This window comes from Pyrgilauda ruficollis, unplaced genomic scaffold (assembly GCF_017590135.1).
Source record: "Pyrgilauda ruficollis isolate IOZ18807 unplaced genomic scaffold, ASM1759013v1 scaffold12, whole genome shotgun sequence".
NCBI lineage: Eukaryota > Metazoa > Chordata > Aves > Passeriformes > Passeridae > Pyrgilauda > Pyrgilauda ruficollis.
The window spans coordinates 6,847,403-6,866,863 of NW_024510321.1; the positions used below are offsets into that span (position 1 = coordinate 6,847,403).

The 19,461-nt window shown below is 45.8% G+C and overlaps 1 protein-coding gene across 1 annotated transcript in view; it reads right to left on the minus strand.

Moving 5' to 3' along the window:
* Positions 1 to 19,461, minus strand: part of PTPRN2 (protein tyrosine phosphatase receptor type N2) — a 630,254-nt gene that overhangs the window by 99,919 nt on the left and 510,874 nt on the right. Inside the window, exon 13 of the mRNA XM_041487587.1 lies at positions 1,321 to 1,533. Within this exon, the coding sequence (XP_041343521.1) occupies positions 1,321 to 1,533 (213 nt within the window). The remainder of the gene's footprint in view (positions 1 to 1,320; positions 1,534 to 19,461) is intronic.

The window sequence follows — 19,461 nt, forward strand, 5'->3', positions numbered from 1 at the left end:
CACAGTCTCACTGGCCAACAAAACTGATAAACTGCTGTTTTGTTCACACTTTATCCCAGAGTACACTCCTTTTTTTTTTTTTTTTGTCTACAGGAAACGCTCTTGCTCTCACTCTGTCTTGCTTTGGAAGTCATTAAATGCAAAGATGTGATCTAAGGATTTTTTTTAAAAAGTAAACATTTCTTTAGAAGTGAAAACCAAAACCATTCCTGAAGACACTAATTGTTACAGAAAGCTTCATATTTATCATTCTGTACTTTATTTTCTCTAGACCCAGCCTGGGGAAATAATACATTACATCTTTAACATCTAAGAGGTACAGACAGATTCAAACTTTGTGAGGAAATATGAGTTTATTCCCATAATACTTTCAGCTGCCAATTTAAATCTAGCTCAGCTCCAGGATACAGAGAGGCCAGAATGTCTGATCCTAAGCAGAACAAGAAAGTAAAATAAAACTTGACAAAAAAGTGCCGTCAGCGAGGCCCTATGGGTGCACAATAGTCAGAGATACTACAGAGACAATGTTTACACATTCTCAGATTCTTTTTCCTGGTCACACTCCAAATATTTTTGGGTAGCAGACCAGGGCTGTCTGGTAGATTACCATAACACATGCACTACCACACCAATAACACACCAAGAAATAAGCGCCATATGATCTAAAACAAACTTCAGGAAGACGCAGTGTCTCTCCACCCAACACTTTTGAAACTGAAAGAGAAAGCTCGAGGTTTCTGATTTATTTCTGAGAAGCTGAGTGCAGTCCTTCAGCATTACTGGGTACACATCTGCTATCATTGTTCTCATAGAACCACTCCTGGTTTACCTCCCATCTATCAGCATTAGATTTCATTTTATCTGAATAATGGCAGAAGGTGGCAACAGATCGGGTCAAAGGCTCTTTTCATATCAGACCCTGAAGAAGTCGATTACTCAAAAAGAGAGACATCTTCAGATAACCGTGCAATCCATTCCTCATAAATGTTAAAGATTTTTCGTTATTAATAGTGGCAGGGGTGACAGATTATGGATATTAATGTTATTTTTCTGAGAATTTCAACGGCAAGTGGCAAGGGCTGGGATTTTTTTTTTAATGTTTCTAATTAGGCACGAATTTACAGCAGCTACCAGAATAGCCAAGATTAATACCCAGTAGTAAAAAGCTGCTACACCGAATCCGCGGTACTATGAATGGAACGGGGGCGGGGGGAAGCGTCGGAAACAAACCCACCCCCGCGACTCCCAACGCGAGAAGGGCCCCCCCGGGGGTCTGCCGGGCAGCGAGGCAGGGCCGGAGGAGGAGAGCTTGGTCCTTACCTGGTAAGCAGCGGGCGCATCGGAGCCGGCGTCAGCCCCCAGGGCCGAGAGCTTCTCCTTCAGGCGGTGGTGGGCGCGGTGGCGGAGGCAGTAGGCGACCCCCGACGCCGCCAGGACCCCGGCGATGCAGGCGAGGGAGAGGAGGGTGAGGAGGAGGAATTTCGCGGACTGCGCCTCTTCCCCGCGCTGCGCGAGCGGCGGGACGTTGCTTTTCTGCAGGGAAGGAGAGAGAGGCAGCGCCTGAGTTGCGCGGTCACGGAGCGGCGCGGAGGGGGGATCCCGTCGGGGGGAACACCCGGCAGCCCTAACTTTCGGCCGGGGAGGGAGGCAAACAGAGGGGCAGGGACAGGACCGCTGCCGTGCCCCGCTCCGTGCCGTCCCCTCCGGCGGCTCGCACTTAACTACCGAGAGGCGGAGGCGGACCCGCGGGATGCGCGCAAGCACCGCGGAGCGCCCCGCTCGCACGGCATCGAGGATCAGGGGCTGCGAGGGGCGCAGCAAGGGAAATTCCGGTATTGGTTTTTTTTTTTTTTCTTAGGGAAAAATAAAACACAGGAAAAAAAAAAAAAAAAGTAGGTGGCGATCCTTCCTTTTGTCTGTTGTAGAGGGAAGCGGCTTATAAAAACCCCCGATAGTTCCAAACTCCTCCAGATTACTATTATTTTTGCAGCAATAGGAGAGAATCCTTCTAGTGCATTTCACTTGTCTCCATGTGCTAAAAAGTTGTACAATAATTTCCCCTCATTAGCTTCATTATAACCTATATTAGCAACAATTAAAAACGCAACATGAAAATGAAAAGACCAGGCGCGCAAATTGCAGCAAGACTCATTTGGCCTGCATTCCCCCTTTCACAATTACCAGGGAAATGAATTGAAAAGCACGCCCCTGCCTCAGTCCTGGTTGCTACAAGACGAGAACAATTAGCAAACTCCTTTCCACCACCTAATTTCGCGTGGTAACAAAATGGATTTTTCCCCATGAATGCCTAGCCGGCCTATTCATTATCTCTCCTCTATTAGTAATTTTCTGCTCCGTATTCAGCTAGCCAGCTCTTAATTTCCTCCTGTCTTGCAGTGTACACAGTGGCTCTTATGTCAGGCCCGGTCCATTTTTATCTTGTAATCATAAAGGCCACCAAAGCAATTATCGCTGGTCTTGACTGTAAAAGCTTGTCATTAATTAGCCTCCTTGCCTTCAGTGCTGCGGATTAGCCGGGGCTGAGGCTGAGTTAATGGAAAAGCAGGTTCAGTCAGACTCCCGGATTTTCTTGCCTGGATGCGCCGCGCGGAGGAGGATCGCCGGTCCGTGCGCCCCGGCGGGGCGGCGGGGGGCGGGCACAGGGCTCGCCGCGGCCACCGGCCATGTGCCGTCCGCGCAGCCACCGCCGCGCCCGCCGCCTCCCCTCCCCTGCACGGCAGCCGGCCCCTCCTCCAAATCCCAACAGCCACCAGGAGGAGGGGGCTGCACCCCCACCCAGCCCCGGCCGCGGGGGGATCCGGGGCCGCCTCCTCGCCACCGCCCCCGCGGCCCCAGCCGGGCACCTGCCCCGGCTGCCCCGGGGGGAGCGCGCCCTCGGCCCGCACCGGGCGGGGGGCACCGGGAGGGGCAGCACCGACGGCAGCCGCCGCCGTCTCGCTGCTCCCGCCGCCTCGGCCCCGGAGGGGGTAAAGGGCTGCTGCGCTCTGCCGTTAGCATCTCCCTGAAAGGCCCCGTCCCCCCGGGGCCAAGGGTCGCAATCTGCATCTCAATAGGCGGCTCCCGCCGAAGTACCGGCGCCCCCTCGCCGAGCGCTGCGCCCCGGGACGTTAATCCTTGTCGCCGCGGTGTTTGGCCCCCATCAGCCGGGCAGGGACAAGCCCCGCACTCCCGGACTCCCCCGCGGGCCGGCCCCGCTCATCGGGCGGCTCGGGCCGCCTCGGCCCCCGGGTGGGCTCAGGGGCACCGACGGGAGGAAACACGCTGGCGGGCAGTTTCGGGCACTGCTCCTGAGCCTTACTTCTCTGCTATCTCTACCACGGTTTTAAACTATTTTTTTTTTCCTCCGGATGCCGTATGACAGAGCCGCACCAAGCACACGGGGAAAGGGCTGTGCGAGAGAAACGATGACAATGATGCTGACAAAGTGCTGTCAAAAGCTCCGAGTAAACATGCAGAAGAGAAAGGGCGGCAGGCTCTTTCTCCCACTGGAGTTAGAGCTATTTTAGATGTTGCTTCCAACTTCGCCAGGCAATTTTCCTCGCAAAGCCGGGGCTGCCGTCCCCGGAGCTGGCTGCCCTTGACAAAAGAATTGCTCGAAGAGCCCCCCCTACGTACTCTCAGCGTACAGCTGCACCCGGGAGCCTAAAGCACGGGGAAGAGTTAGAAACCTTCCGTGGGGCGTTCGGCGTTGCTTACACTCGGCAGGCGTCTGCCCTGGGGGAGTCTGTGTAGCCCTGTCCCTTGTGACAGGCTTCTAGCAAGCGAGGGTTTGCAAAGCTCCTGCACGTCCAGGGGGAGCGGCGCCCACGCCTGCCCCGACCCCCGTGCCCTGGGAGGAGATGGAGGCCCCGCGGCGGAGGGCAGGGCCAAGGGCCAAGGGGCACGGCCGCTCCCCGCTGCCCGGCGGCGCCCGCCACGTCGGATCCGCCGAAGGGGAAGGGAGAGAGGCTCTGCCGCGGAGCCGCCGACCCTTCTCCCATTCCTTTCCCCGTTCCCGCCTCACGGGGAGCAGCTCCAGAGCCGCTGCCGTCGGGGCCCGGAAGACTCCGCTCTCCCCTCCCTGCCTGCGGGGGGCTGGTGCTTCGGGCCACCTCGGCCAGCCCCCACGCCGCCCCCGGGAGGGACCAGCGGCTGATGCGCCCTGCGCCGTCCCGCAGGAACCGCCGGGTGCGGCCGGCGGCAAAGTCCCATCGCCCGGCTCCGGCTCCAACTCCGGGCCGCGCATCGGTGGCGTCCCTGGACCCCGGGCTGGGGACACCCGGACCCGCAGAAGGTAGCCCGGCCCGGTCCCCCGAGTACGTCCCATCAGGACACAGCCCCCACTGCCCCCAAGGCAGCTGGAGGAACCCGCTACACTTTCATCCTACTCGATGCCTGACCAAACATCACATTATGAAACGGGTAAAAATTAATCCGACGTGTTAGTTACCATCTCACTCCCTCCTCCCACCTCTCCCCCCAGCCGCCCCCGCTGCCTCTAACCAAGAGCACAGATTTCCCCACCTCGCCTAACCCCCTGATTCTTCCCTGCAATAAGGCCCCAGCCTGAAACGGAGCCCAGGGTTAATTAGAGGCGTCCTGTCAGCCTTGACTTGAAATTGAAAGAAAAGTGTTTAAATATTTATGAATTTGACATTTACAGTCGGATGTCTTTTAAAGCAGAACACCTCTCCCTGTGCTGGCTGGGGCTGCCGTGGTGCGTGTGCCATGGTGCGTGTGCCTGGGGTGGAAGGGGAACAATAGCTATTGCATAACAAGAAAAACAAATTATCTCCCCACCCAAGGCTTAACAAATACATAGACCACATAAATTACACGCAATTAAATATTAAACTCAGCTACATGTAAATATGCATTTTTTAAACTTCACATAACAGACTATATTGACATTCCTCTGAATGATTTTCTCCTTCGAAAACTGTGGAGTATCAATGAAGTCCCAATGAAGGAAAAACAACTAATTCCTAAATGAATGGCTTAGAAAGAGAATCTGAATGGAGAGGCTTTGGAGGTGTTCATCCAGCCTTGCTTTGAAACAGCCCGACCTAACTTAAATGTTAGAAAGCAAAGAACAACAGCACACCTAACACACACAGTGTTTACTTGAAGTACCCTGTTTCTGTGAGGGTATGTGGGTTTTTTAAGAGGAAAGAAAATTCTTAGGGTCTGATCTCATGTAGGCTTTCCCGGTCCCTCGATAGAACACATTTTATATACACCCAAAAGTGAGTCATTAACTAGAGCAGCCATAACACTGGAGTCACAAATCACTGTTCTAATCAAAGAGCAGCGTCCCGTTCCGCGGTGTCATCCCATGATGCAGCAGAACAGCCGACATTTCAAACGAATCCCAGGCAAATGTCAGTAAATATTTAATGTACGCTTTCATGTAAATAAGTTCTCACACCTATGCTGGAAGTGTTGGAGAAAGTCTTTGTAAGAGCAGAGAGGAGCTCCCCATGCAGTGATGTGGAAGCTCACCATACAGATGCCCCAGCAAAATTACACTTCTTTATTTACTTTAGGACACAGGGCATGATTCTGGTCCCTGCAAAACTCTAACTGAAGTTGAAGTTTTGTTTTGCTTCATAAATTTTAAAAGATTTAAACGCCACGCCCCAGCAAAATGACACTTCTTTATTTACTTTAGGCATGATTCTGGTCCCTGCAAAACTCTAACTGAAGTTGAAGTTTTGTTTTGCTTCATAAATTTTAAAAGATTTAAACGCCAATTTGCCAGTTACTGCACATGACCATTCTTCCAGTTAGCAATGAGAAAATCACTACAATTAATTTTTAAACAACTCAGCATTATAATTTTTTGCAATTTTTGCATGCTTCGATTTTTACATTTATATTACATAGTTTTGTTTTTGAACAATAATAAAAAAATTGAAGATTTCTTAGTAAATATGGGCAAAAAAAAGGAACTTCAGAATATTATTTGTTTCAAAATATTAGAACGTTAAGAAACTCAAGAGGTGCTATTTTTAATTTGGAATTCACTATAGAATCTAATAAATGAGAGAAGTGAGGCGGAAATAATCATGTATTAATTCTGTGCATTACAAAATCTTTTCAGAAGCTATTATCAGAGCAAGAGGCATTGTGGTTTGGATTCAGGGTGGGAGAAATCCTTTGTGCAACTGAAAGCTATTGTTCCTCTGTGCAGATGAAATTGTACTTGCAAATATGCCATTCAAGGAGGGAAAAAAGTACCTAGGCAGAAAAAAAGAATTCTACAAGAAAATCATTAGTCTTAAAAATAAACTTCTCTAAAATAAAATAAGTTTTGGTTCATTGTTTGTTTGTTTTCTAAGGAATATCCTGTGTTTACAGTTGCAGCCACTGACATTACATGAAAATATAAAGGATATGTGTATTATTTCCTTATATAGAAAGCATGAAGAAAGGGATGTGTGTGGGTGTGTATATATATAATGTGTGTATGCGTTCATATGTATCTATACACACATCCATGTATGTCTGCTCATTTATATAAATCTAAGCTTAAATTCACTTCTAGCAATTTTCCTCTCCCAGAGGTTATCTGAGACATAGGTTGATCCACTCTGCTGGTTAAGTTTTGATAGGTTACTAGAAAACCAGAGAAACACTTTACGTCAGGAGGAGGCTGGCTACCATAATCTGTCCCCAGGAAAGCTACAGAGAAGATTTTTTTACCTTTCATAAAGGAAGAAAACAAAACAGAAGGGACAGTGGTAGCTGTGCCTCCTCCCCTACTGTGCTCCCAGTCAGGTTAGGCTGGGGCAGCAGGGCCTGGGGATGTTCACCTTTTGTGCATGTAACACCCCTTGTGTTCAGCACTGCACTCCCAAGCTTTGGTCCAGGCTACTTGTTGGTGTTTTAAATACTATTTTTAGAGTTACTGAGAGATTTCTAGGGCCGCTAGACACCCCCTCCTTCTCTCCCCGGAAAGCTCACCTGATGCCAGGATCACTTTCAGTAAATGTCAGTTCATCACCTGAAACGAGGTCAATTTAATGCTTTTACTCGGGAGGATGAAATCGGATGGGAAGGTACTTTTTGCTTCTTTTAGGGGTCGGAAAGATTAGACAAATCGACAAACACAAAAGGCAGATGGATTTCTGGGAACTGCAGCTTATTCAAATCACTGAGAAAGGTCACTGCAAAAGCCACAGATCTATTCATCTGTAGGGGTACAATGATCTTTCCACAACCTTCAACACCACAAAGCACTCTGGAGCGTCTCTATACCTTTTAGTAGGATTAATACCATGAACAATGACTGAATACAATCAAGAATTCACTGAGTTCAAAGATCCCTTGATCAATGGTAGATATTTTCTTCTGGCTTCCTAAAGGCAAACAGAAGTGGAGTTTCTGGTTAGAGTTACAAGAAATTAGAGCCATTATTCTGAATCCCACTACAAGGTGATACTGAAATGCCAGAATGTCCAAGCACCCTGAAGAAGTTTGTGGCATGGAAGAAATAAGGTTGTGAAAGAGGAAATTCAATGAGCTTCAAGATTTTCATGAGCCATCTGGGTATTTTTTTAAGTCAGCAGTTAGGTAAAGAGTAAAGCACAAAAGCCTACAGCATCACTGAGACAGTGTAGGGATAACACACAACTCAGGAAACCAGACAGCCACATCCATGCCTGTGGAAGAGGCAGGTGAGTTGGAGATGGAGGAGCGCGGCCCATCCTGTCCGAAGCCGCACCGTGCACCTCTGAGGTGGCAGCAAGAAGAGGAGGGCGCGGAGACGGTGAAGAAACAACGGTGAAGAAACTTCGATCCCCGTCTCTAAGGACTCCGGGGCAGTTAGGGGAAAGCAGCAGAGTGGGTGCACCAGGTAGCAGGTTTTCCTCCGCAGCTCAGGCTTTGTTAGCCGGAGTAAAACCATGAAAGAGAGGGGCTCGGCAGGTCTAAGTCACAGAGTGTCAGAGCCCGAGCCAAGAGGTCGGTCAGCGATAGCCGAGTTTAATCAAATATCTTCAGCTAGCAAGGGAAACACGAGCCGCAGCGCCAGCGCTGATCTAATGCTGATGCTGAAGGCACATAATTCAGGGATTAGATAAGGCGCCCTTACAGCCGAGTGCCAGCAACCGAGCCAGCTCTCGGTTATGCTGGCAAGCGCCGGCGGATCCGTCGGCGGAGCAGCCGCCCCGTCTCGCAGGGAACCGGGCCAGGCCCCTCGACCGTCCCCGCCCGGGGACGGGGCTCCGCGGCCGCACGCCCGCACCCACGGCGGGGTCCCGTCCTCGGGCCCCGAGCCGGGAACACGTCCTCCCTCCGCCGGGCCCGCTGCCCCCTCCGCCCCGCGCCTGTTCGACGGCCCCGCGCCGGGGGCATCCCCGGGGCTGCGCTCGGCCGGGGGCGCGCAGGGCTCTGGCGGCCGCGCGGAGGCGAAGCGAGCCCTCCGTCCGCCCGCGCTGCTCCGCGGAGACCCGGCCCGGCCCCGACCGGCGGCGGACGGCGGCAGCGGCTGCCCCATCCCGGCCGCCCCCGCACCCCATGCCGCGCACAAGGCTCTCCCGAGTCCCGGCCGGGCCGCCTCGAGAGACGCGGGCGCTCCCCCCACCCCGTCCTCCGCCGCATGTACCTGCTGCCGGCGTGCCGGGACGGGCCCCTCTCTGCGAGGGGTCGGCGCACCTCGGCGGGCTCTAGCAATCCTCCTCCGGTGCCAAAACTTCCCCCTCTCCCCCCCGCCCCTCCTCAGCGCAGACAAAGGCGGCGGCCAGCACAATCGCCCCTCGCAGCCCGCCGCCGCCTCCCGGCGCGGTGCGGCGGGGGCAGGCGGCGGCCCCGGGCGGCCCGGTGGTCCCCGCGGGGCGCGGGCGGAGGATGCCGGCGCGCCCCGGCGCTGCCCTCCTTATATCGGGCTGCTCGCAGCCCCTGCCGGCTGCCGCACATGGCCCATCCACCGGTTGCTATAGCGATGCCTCCCCTCCACATGTTGCTGGCAGCAATTGGCTAAGGAGGTCTGGGCTGTGCAGAAACCCTTCGCCGGAGTGCGGCGATGAATGGACACGGGCTGTGTCACTCATTTGGAAAAGCTGTTTGGGGTTTCTGTTGTGGATGTGCGGCTTTTTTTTTTCTTCTCTCTTTTTTTTTTTTTTTTTTTTTTTTTGGTTGATATTTTACGCGCACCCTCCCCCACCTTTTTCTTTTTATTTTCCTTTTTTTTTTTTTCCTTGGTGTCTCTCTTGCAAGATGGAAGTGGAGGGTAGAACAATGACAGAAAGCCAAAAATAAAATCAAACAAGGACAGCAAGCAAAAGCTACAAATCATTTGCATCACAATACGGCAAAGAAGCCCACAATGCTTCTTCCTGAAAAGACTTTCTTAAAAAAAAAAAAAAAAATCTACACACTGCCAAGCAAAGAAGATCTAAACTTTCTCCCCTCTCATCCTCGTTCTCCAAATGCCACACGAAATTAGGAAGGAGGAGTGTGTTCCGACCAGCCCCGGGACAGTAACGAAGTCCAGTTCGATAAATAGCGACAGGCACTGCTCAGAGCCGGCGCCGAGCGGGGCCGTGCCGTGCCCGGCGCTGCGCACCCGTAACTCCCAGCCAGAGCCACGCTCCCGCCCAGGGGCCCGGGGCAGCACCGGCCCTGGTAACGAAACGGACCCTGCAGTCTTCCCCATCTCCTCAAATTCCCCCATGCCGCCGACAAACACGCTGCGCCAACCCCCTCCTTCCCCCCAGCATCTGCCCACGAAGTGCCCTGGCTGCGGGAGCGGGACAGGAGCGGGCGGGGAGCGGCAGCAGCGGGAGCCACGTCCCTTCGGTCTCCCTTCCCCCGCCGATAGACAGCCCTCCCGCTTCCCTGTCCCCATTGTTTCCCGCTGTCACTGTGGCTGGGGATGGCAGACAGGGCAGAGCCGGCTCTCCTCTGTCCGTGGAGGCGGGCAGTCCTTTCCCTTTCCCTTTCTTCTTCCCTTTTCCCTTTCCCTTCCCCTTCTCCTCCCCAGCCGTCCCGCCCCCACGCCCCGCGGCCGCTGTGCCCCGGCCTGCCCCGGCCCGAGCGGCGGCGGCTGCTCCCGGGCACAACTGTCCCGAGCCGGGCACAGCTGTCCCGAGCCGGGCACAACTGTCCTGAGCCGGACAGAGCTGTCCTGAGCCGGGCAGCTGCACACACCTCCCCTCGGCAGGGACCCCCAGCCCGCCCGCCCCTTTCCCAGCCGCGAAGCGACCCCCGCGGTGGGACGGTGCGGATGAGACAGTGTGAGGGACGGGACGACATGGCATGGCATGGCATGGCATGGCATGGCATGGCATGGCATGGCATGGCATGGCATGGCATGGCATGGCATGGCATGGCCACCCGTAGCCCACAGCCCTGATGTCCCGGCAGCCGTCTGGGGCTCGGCCACTGTCGCCTGCCCGGTCCCGGCGGGCTTTGCCTTCCCGGCCGGAGCGAGCTGGCTCCTCGCGGCTGTCCCGGGGACACCGCATTAGCGCCGTGTAGCAATTCCTTTGCCCCTTTTCCTCTCGACAGTATTCATCCTGCCAGCACCCCTCGGCAGCCGGCACCTGGGTAAGGGACATGCACCTGTGCGGGGTGCCAAGGAAGGGCATGGGCCGCCTGAGTTCCCAGAGCATCCCCGCCCCGCCCCAGAGCGACACTTCACTTAAACTTGCAGGACAGCGCAGAAATGTCGTCACCATCCCCTGTACAGCGTCGTTCTGCCGGGTCCTGAAAGTGCAGAGTGGTTTTGCCATGGGCTCACCCCACTAACACCCCCACACCCATCCTTCCCATTCCAGGGCGAGGAAGATGCTCTTTACATCACCACCGTTTCTGAAAAGAAGGTTTCCAGGCAGGAGAGGTGCTCCTCACCTGGCTGCTGCTCATGCACAATCCTTCACATTCCCACAGATTAACACAAATTTGGCTTCTCCAAACATTTCCTCAGCCACGTTTGTATTGCTTCGTCTGAAAGCATTGCTTTGTCAGTCTGTCATCCTGAGAGGACCCTCTCTGTCTGATATTCTCCTGGCCCTGGAAGAGCCAGAGCATACATAATCTGCTCACTAACCTGCATTGCTGAAGTTGAAAGATAAATGAACCCGCCAAGTGATTTCATTAAAATGACACGTGTGTTTGCATATTGATCCTTCTAATGAACTGTCTGAAACTGATAAATACTTCCATTAGCTTTATAGTTTGTATTTAGTACTTAAAAATATATTCATTAACATTTCCTGGGAAAATATTGGATCTTTTCAGAACTGTCAGGTGCTGAATGGGTTGAACATGAATTTGACTGGCTTAAGATTTTGAAGAATTTGTGGTGAAATTTAAAAAGCTTTTCACATTTATGTAATTTTCATTACTTTTATCCCATTCTAAATATGACCTTTGAAGCAATGATAGATATTTGTGAGGGTTACATCACAGGGAGAAATTATTTAAAGATAGATTATTTAATGTGTTGTTCATTAAAATGTAGGTGTTGAGAGACAGAAGAAACAATTTTCAATTGTTTACTCATTTTAAATTTAAAATCTGTTTTAAAGTATCTATAGAACTGTTGGTCACATATCTGTGAATTGACTTACTGATAAATTTTCTCATATGATTTAATTAATTAAAAAATGGGAAAAGAAAAAAAACCCTATCAGCAGCAGCATTTAATTATAAAATTTCTAGAAAGTTTCATGTCTTTTACTCAGAAAAAAAAGTTGACATTGAAAGTATAAATGACTTTGAGACAGTTTCTTTGGGTTTAACGCATCTAAAAATACCGATATTTTGAAGATTCACATTAACATTCATCCAAATTCAAGAGCTGTGTTTGAACTATGCCTAAACTCAAAATATTCTAAATCCTGCAATTTCAGTGAGAATGATGCTGAAATGTATTCCCATTTTGCACAGAACAAAACTCTTGCCTGAGAACCACCAATGTTTGTCAGGACTCCCTAAAAATCTGTTCTTCATATTTGGGCACAGAAAGCCACACTGACCATTTTGCCTTGATTTCTGACTACAGATCTGTCTGCACTTCTAAGTTTAGTCACTTCATTCTGCAAATGCATGCACAATGCACAGCATGAAATAGATTTCATTCTTTTAAAGCATGTATGATAAAGCTAAAACACCATTTAATCTCATTTATTCTTTTGTTTATAAGTTATCCTTTGGAGCCTTGCTCATTAAATACAGATCCAAATATGTTGTAGAGGATTTTCCATAGATTTTCTGTTTATGTGATATTGAAATCAAAGTTGAATTTCCTTCACTCTGATGAACAAACCATTTTTTTTCCAAATATTAACTTCCTATACCACACACTTTTAAATTACTTTAACTTTAGGAACACGTGTATTAAGAAAGAGGCAGAACTCCCATGTCTTGAAAACACCACACCTTTCTTATAAATAAAACCAACACCTAGGACCATAATTTAAAAGTAGAGTTAGCAGAATTTTAACCACTAGACTCCATTGAGTTTTGTCTTATCTTCTCACGCTCATCTGTAAAGATCAACAACAGACACATTCTACTAGTAAATTCTAGAGCTCTTAGCTTTATTAAGAAAATATATTCTGGCTAAGATTTGAATCTAATTAATCTGTCTTGCAGTTTAAAAATGATAACTAAATTCAAGCTGCATACTATTCTTCAGAGACAGCTTAAAATATTAATTAAGTAAAGAGTGCATTTTCCATTTATTTTAATTACATTAATACAGTTTCAATAAATAAAATAGTTCTATGCTTCATCAAAACAAACTCAGATGCAAATTTTCCTGTTGATTACTTCTCTGTTCACATTGGCCCTCTTGACTGTTTATTTTTAAATAGGAAAGAGATGAAGAACTGTTTGGGGGTTCCCATTAGTGAAATGAGGTCCAACAGTCTGAAAAGGTCAGTTCAGTCTTCCAGGGGGCTGATGCAGCCCTGTAAAAGTGGCATCCTGATAATGTATTGCTTATAAAGGTAATTAGTAAGATAAAACTGGATGAATTTATAGACATTTTTAAACAAATGAAGATTTTACTGTATTACATTTTTTTCAGGTAACTTAAAAAAACCCAAAGGTGTTAGATTGCTCTGATCCACTTGCCTGTGATGCTTACTGACCCACTATCAAAATATTACAAGACCAGTGGATAAATTGCATTTTTAATATTCAATTTAATTAAAGCTGATATGTTCAAGATTTGCAGGTGCACCTCTTTGTTGGGATAAAGCACAGGACAAAGCAGAGGAGTCTTACTAGTAGCTACCTCAAAAAATAAGTGTAATTCTACCTAATTCAGTAATAATTCTGTCCTTCAAATATTTCAGCAGCAGCATCAGCTGAAGGAAAACTAAATGTTGAAGACAAAGTTTTAAAATACCTTAGGAGTCACAGCAGGTGTTTTGTAACCTGTCCTTTATACAGAACATTTTGAGTGTCTTTGTAGGGCCCAATCCGGCACCCGTCATTTAAAGAAATCAAATACAAATCAACAGAACCAATCAGAATAGCACCTGGAACACAGTCGCAAAAGTTTTCAGAGTGAGGCTTTATGTAAATTGGTATTTCATAAAAAAAAAAAAAAAATGCACTATTGAAACTTTAATTCCATTGCGATTAGGTTTATATTCACAGACTATAGATAAAAATATAAATCTGTTTTAACATGAGACTAAATACTATTATTATGAAAGCCTGGTTAAGAAGCTTCTATAAAAATGCCAACTTAAAACATGTTTAATGGCAAAACATGATGAGAAATGCATGATTTTACACTATGATCTTGTTATAACAAAATGTGGCTATCATTGAAATGCTGGGCTCCTTTTATGCCTCAGTACTGTATGTGCCAAGAATTCAGAGAACTGTGAGGTATCAGTTTTCTCTACTGTAACATCAGCAGATTAGTTTGTTAAAGTGCTATTTTAATATCATAATGGAAAGAGTGTTTGTTTCTTCTTTCCCGAGATGAAAACAAACTAGTACATTTTAACTATGATAAAGTATTTTCAGAATAGTAGCTAGTATTGCAAATCCTAAGGAGATCTGAAATCAAGATGTGTTTTTTCTGCCTTTGACACAGATATTGCTCTTTCTATCTTATCTCCTAATACTGGTAGCCTCAGGACAAACATAGATTACGTTAGAAAATTGTCCTTCATTATATTGATCCAAATTCACTTCCAACCTACCTCAATCTGATGTTAGAACATTTTTATTAGCTTTAAATTGTTTGAATTATAAATTTAAATTAATAAAATGCTTTTATAAATAGTTTAAAGTTCTGAAGCAGATCGTTTACAAAGTTCTTATGTGCTTCATACAGTCCCACTGAGTTTCTTTTGGCACTGACCTTCCATTTCTGACTGCAGAGAACAACCATCTCTGTGGAATATTCAGCAATGCCTTCAATGAAAATGGATGGAGACAGCATTTAAATTGGTATACAAAGTTTTGAGAAAAGTTAGAATTGCAGAGCACTGTCTGGCCGACTGAAGTTGATGTACTGGTAGAACTCCACTTTATTTTTGATTTCTAGTTGCTGCTACCATTGGTTTGGGGTCCTTGATAAAAGCATTGATTTTATGTTGTGACACACAGAAACAATAGGAGTCTGAGAAGCATTATAAAGATCACCAAGAATACTGGTCCTGGAGCTGGGCTTCAATGGATAATTTGGCAAAGATGGCAGACACCCAAAAAATTCCTAAATGTACTTTCACTGTATCTAATAAAGACACCACCTCCACTCACACCCCACTTCTCTATTTTAGAAAGCAATTTACCAGGGTTTTCCTCTTTTTCTCCTCCTACTGAAGAAATGACAAAATGTCCCTTCTTCATTGGAAGCAGGCCATTAGCCAATAAAGCAAGTGGGCACTGTGTCTGTGGCATTTGTAATATAACTAGAATCCTGAAAATATTAACACTTACCAAAAAGAGAAGGAAGATCCTGACACTTATAGGAAGCAGGATACAGACTACATAACTTTCAGAAAGTCCCTTTCTTCTCTGAGTCATACAAGCATTTTGTACAAAATTGCATACAAAAATTTTGCCTTTTCTGGCTACAGAGGAAAAGAAGGTGACAGCATCAGTTTATGCAACCACAAGCTATAAAAACTAGATAAACAATCATGTGTGATAGCATGCTAATGATACTGTGCTAGCGTGAATGTGTCACATAGTCATTTTAAAATATGTGCTTTAAATATGTAGCTTCAGATTACATATGAAATCAGAAAGGTTGTTGAAAAAGCACCTATCCTAAGTTTTCCACTTAATGAGGCACACACATACACTCCCAGCAGAGTTTTTTAATTGATTTCAAAACAGAGCTCAAATTCAAAATTCCAGTTAAACCAGTAAGACTTTAGAATCACTGCTTTACAGACACAGGTATGTCAATCCCCAGTAGATGTAGGTATGGTCCCTGAGCTTTTACCTGGACTCAGACACTTGGTGCCTGAAGTGATTGTCATGAAGTCTCCTTTTTTTAAGTGGAAGAAGAAGAACAATGGTGCAATTTATACGAACAGAAGCTTTCATCTTCAGCTGTGGTCTTACAAGTGACACCAAGAGCTACATCACTGTATTCCCACAACTTTGTCAGAGTTTCAGAAGGGCTAAGAGTGGAGGGGTCATGTCAAAGCTTGAGAAGACGTGCACTGACAAGCCTCTCATGCAACACTAATTGCAGAGGGAAAGCCAGAATCTCTGAGAAGATGTCCTGTTTATTACTTATTTTTTTTGTGATTTGCTCAGTCCTTAGAAACAAAGACCGTCTTACCTCTTCCCTCCTTTTAATCACACTGTGTATGATAACTTTGTACAAAAAGTTTTCCAGTAAATTTTAAGGATTTCTCTTAATTGAATATCAAAGTTTAAATTGTCAGTAATACATATGATGCAGCCCTTTCAGATGCAGAGCTCAGGAAAGTTTAGGGGTTTACCATCCAAAACTATGTCTAGAATTTAGTTTTCCACAATGAATTAGACATTCTGCAACACAGCTGCTCCTAAGTTTAATGAGTTACATTTCCTTGCAAAATCAAGGAAATTAATGGGGAACAGTACTTATGGAAAATTTTAATCTGGAAGTCCTTCCAGCCTCCCTCTGGTCCTGGCCTCAGAGCTCCCAAAGACACCATGGAGATCTCAGGATAGATTTTAAATATACCCAGGGAAGAGCTACAGGCTTGGTGCCTGCATCAATTGTTTGGTGCATGAAAGTGTAACTCTCCCAGAGGCACCTCAGAGGCCAGGAAATGTGTGCCATGATCAAAGCTTGCACCTTTTCCTACTACCTAGCCCTGCTTGTAGGAAAAAAGCACAGTAGGGTCTGACTTCACAGTAAAAGGAAACTATGCCTGAAAGTATTGCACTGTTTAAAAACATACACGTACAGGAAGTTTTAAGAGTTGTAGCTTAATTATTAATTAATAAAATTAATTAAAATTTTCTACCGTTCAGCTCTTCAAGGAAATTGAGAAGATGCTTTTGATGAAAGGGTGTGTGAAGATGCTCTTTATCTCTAATTCACTGGTTTTAATAGTTTTGTTTCTCTAGCTACGTAAAGCTTTGGGATTGATTATGCTGTCTTCACTAAGCTTCATTGGCACTACTGGGGATTTCTTGGCTGTAACCCCACTATCTATGTTCCCCAAAACATGCTTGTGCCTTTCACCCTGCCCCCTTGCCTCCAAAACCCCAAGTCAAGTCCATGAACCACAGAAAGTTCTTTAGGCCCCCAGCTGAGGGCTTAAGTGAGGTGCAACCACTGCCTTAGTCCCCTGCTGGTCTTAAAGGGCTTATAACAAATACAATTTCTTTTCTTTTATGTTCAATACTTTAGTTACTCTACTGTTGATCACAATTAAAAATCAAATGAAAAAATGTCATCCCCTTAGAAAAGTTACCATAGAAACAACACCAGAGAATTCCCTTTAAAAATGTCAAGATTTCCCTCACATTTAAATACAGACTCCCAGGCATTACTCATGCCCCATTAAAAATTGCAACACATCCAGTGAGTCATTAGTTTAAAAATACATCTACAAACATACACTCTTTTAGGATAGAGCTGATTTTGTCTCAGTAAATGTATATCATGACACAACCCAACTTTTGATTTTATCTTTTCTACCTTACATCCCCAAAGAAAGCTTGAACACTGTCGTCTCTTGTTCAAACACCTGACTGAGGAAGGAGAGAACAAAAATGAAGAGTGACAAAACACACAGAATGTAAGCAATGCCAGCAAAAGCTACTTGGAAAGGAAGAATAACTTTGAAAACATATTTACATGGTAGTAGACAAGATGAATGGAAAGAAAATTGTCTGAAAGGAGACACAGTGCAGACAGAAAGAATTTTAATGTTGTATCTTAAAGGAAGAATATTTTAAATTGAAAAATGTCCTAATTTAATGTAATCCAGGCCACGCTACTGGGCTTTTAACTTAATTTTCATTTCTTTGTACCAATCTGTAGCATAACATTAATCTCACATACGATGCTGCTCCATCCTCCTTCCATGGCATAGCTGGCAAACTCTGACATATTCTGGCAGAGCAGAAGAAGGTCCTTCTGCATTAGACACTTTGATCATATGGAAGCAGAAGAAAATAAGCTGTAGTCAAAGTGGAAGGTGCTTCACAAGTAATAATAATGTAAATTTAAAGAAAATTCAGAGCTGGTCACAAAGAAAGCTGATAAATAGTTTATTCATAAACTCTTGCATATTTACAGGAGATAATAATATAAAGGCATTGTGCCTTCCCTTTGCATTACTGGGTCTGCTGCAGATAAACAGCATGGCTGAATGGAACCAGATTAATGATAATAATGACAGTTTTCTCATTTTCTTTGTAGTAGAGCCAACCTGAAAATGAGGAAAAACAACAAAATTGAACTATTTTTTTGTTCTTTAGGCTCTTATAAAAATGTTCCATTTTTTTTTTCTTAATGCAGGGAGTCTTACAAATTTGCTTCTGAATTTTTAGTGGTAAAAGTCCTCCTAATTTTGCTTAGCCCTATTTCCTCCTTTTTTTTTACTGCTTTCTCTATTTTTTCCTCCCTTACTAAAAGAGAGGGAAAAAAACCACCAGAGGATAGATATAAGGAAAACAATAAACCCAGTTTTAAAAAAAGCACCAAACAAAACTATTTTTCTTCCTTTCAATATTTAGCTTCCACTGAGCACATAGATTTGCCAAAAATGCTGCAAACATTTTCCATATTGAAAAGAATTTTCAAATACTTTTTTTTTTTTTTCCACAGAATCACAACATGGGGACAGTTGGAAGGGACCAATAGAGGTCATTTAGTCCAACAACCTCCTGCTCAGGCAGGTTATGCTACAGCAATTACTGAGGATTATGGATTATGTTCAGACAACTTTTGAATATCTCCACAGAAGGAGACTCTACAACCTCTCTGGGCAACTTCTTTCAGTGCTCAGCCACCCTAACACAAAAGTAAGTTCTTTCTCATGTTCAAGGGGAACTTGCTACTACCCACTTATTAATTTATATAATCAGCATACTTTGATTGTTAAAATGTAGTTTTAGGTTTTCTGCTATCAGAATTGGGTTTTGTGTTCCCACGTCAACTGTATGACATGGAAAAAGAAAATGAACCCAAGGAATGAGATTATGTGAAGGTGAGGAGCAGTATCTGATCAGGACAGATGTATGGAGAAGACATCATCAGAGAAACATATTCTGGAAGTGATCCCACTCTTTAAATTAACTTAAAGATTTGATTATAAATTTCCTGCCACTCAGAAAGATAAATGTAGTATTTTCATCCTAAAACCAGGAAGGGCAGTGCATAGAACAGCTGTAACTGGGATATCCTAGGTATCTTGTTTCTGATTTAATTTACTACTATCTATAATATGAAAGAACAGGTTTTGGAAATATTTAGATATCATTTATATACTTGGATATAATTTTTCACCATTCTCACGAAGGGTTATATTCTGAATTTTACCCCAAATTGTAGCCCAGCCATGCTGATAACAGGTTTTGCTCATTAGGCATTAGCAAGAGGCAGAAATTTGCCACTGCCAGCATGGACTGAAGGGAAAGGTTTAGTTATGAAACACAAGCATATTGTGGCAGGTTTTCAGCTGGAAGTTGATTTCAAATCTTTGGTAATTATGCTTCTATTCAGTGCCACAGAAGGAGTTTCACTTAGCAATAGATCTGTTTGTTTCAAAACGCAGTCATTCAACATTGTCTGGAACTGCAAAACACATTTTCTGGTTTATAGACTCTGTGCCGTAACATTCTGGGGTGCCTATGAGAGCTGGACTTTGTATCTGGATATCAAAGGGAGGTGATTAACGTGGTGCAGCTACCCTGGCAGAGAGCTCCCCACTGACCACACACCTGAGCATAGGCTATTTTTACATGAAGTGAGAAATTTGCTAAAGGGAGGTGCTAGTTTCTTCAGTAGCCCTCGTCACCTTGTTT